General features: G+C 33.2%; 1 protein-coding gene across 1 annotated transcript; it reads right to left on the bottom strand.

Annotated features, from left to right (window-relative positions):
* Positions 1–28: 28 nt before the first annotated feature.
* Positions 29–583, bottom strand: LOC108720170 (cytochrome c oxidase subunit 1; the record flags this gene model as incomplete). The annotated part of the gene is made up of 1 exon (XM_018460139.1): positions 29–583. A coding segment is annotated over one exon (555 nt), but the record flags the coding sequence as incomplete, so codon positions are not given.
* Between the last annotated feature and the right edge of the window lie 46 nt (positions 584–629).

The following is a 629-nucleotide window of genomic DNA, read 5'->3' on the forward strand; positions in this document are numbered from 1 at the left end:
TCTGCCATATTAAAAAAATAAAATAAAATTAAATAGAAGGAACCTCATTATAACTATGACCCAGAGGGGGAAAGGAATTAAACCACTCTAATGATGAATTAAGAAAAAATATATTCACAATCTTTCGCTTCCTTGATATAGATTCCCAAATAATAAAAATCAAAATAGATAATCTTAAAATAGAAATCAATGACCCAATAGAAGAAACAATGTTCCAAACCAGGTAAGAATCAGGATAATCAGAATACCGGCGTGGCATCCCTCTAAGCCCAAGAAAATGTTGAGGAAAAAAGGTAAGATTGACCCCAATAAACATAGAAACAAACTGAATATTTAAATAAAATCTATTTAAAGTAAACCCAGAAATTAAAGGATACCAATGAATAAACCCAGCAATAATAGAAAACACAGCCCCCATAGAAAGAACATAATGAAAATGAGCCACAACATAATAAGTATCGTGCAAAATAATATCAATTGAAGAGTTAGATAACATAATTCCGGTAAATCCGCCCATAGAAAACAAAAAAATAAACCCCAAAAAACAAAAAAATAAACCCCATGGCCCATCAGAGAGTTGGATCTGGAGACACGGTAGTGTTCGGCGCTAAGCCAAGCGCAGCGACACT

This window comes from Mycetomoellerius zeteki, unplaced genomic scaffold (genome assembly GCF_001594055.1).
Source record: "Mycetomoellerius zeteki isolate Tzet28-1 unplaced genomic scaffold, Tzet1.0 scaffold918, whole genome shotgun sequence".
Taxonomy (NCBI): Eukaryota; Metazoa; Arthropoda; class Insecta; order Hymenoptera; family Formicidae; genus Mycetomoellerius; species Mycetomoellerius zeteki.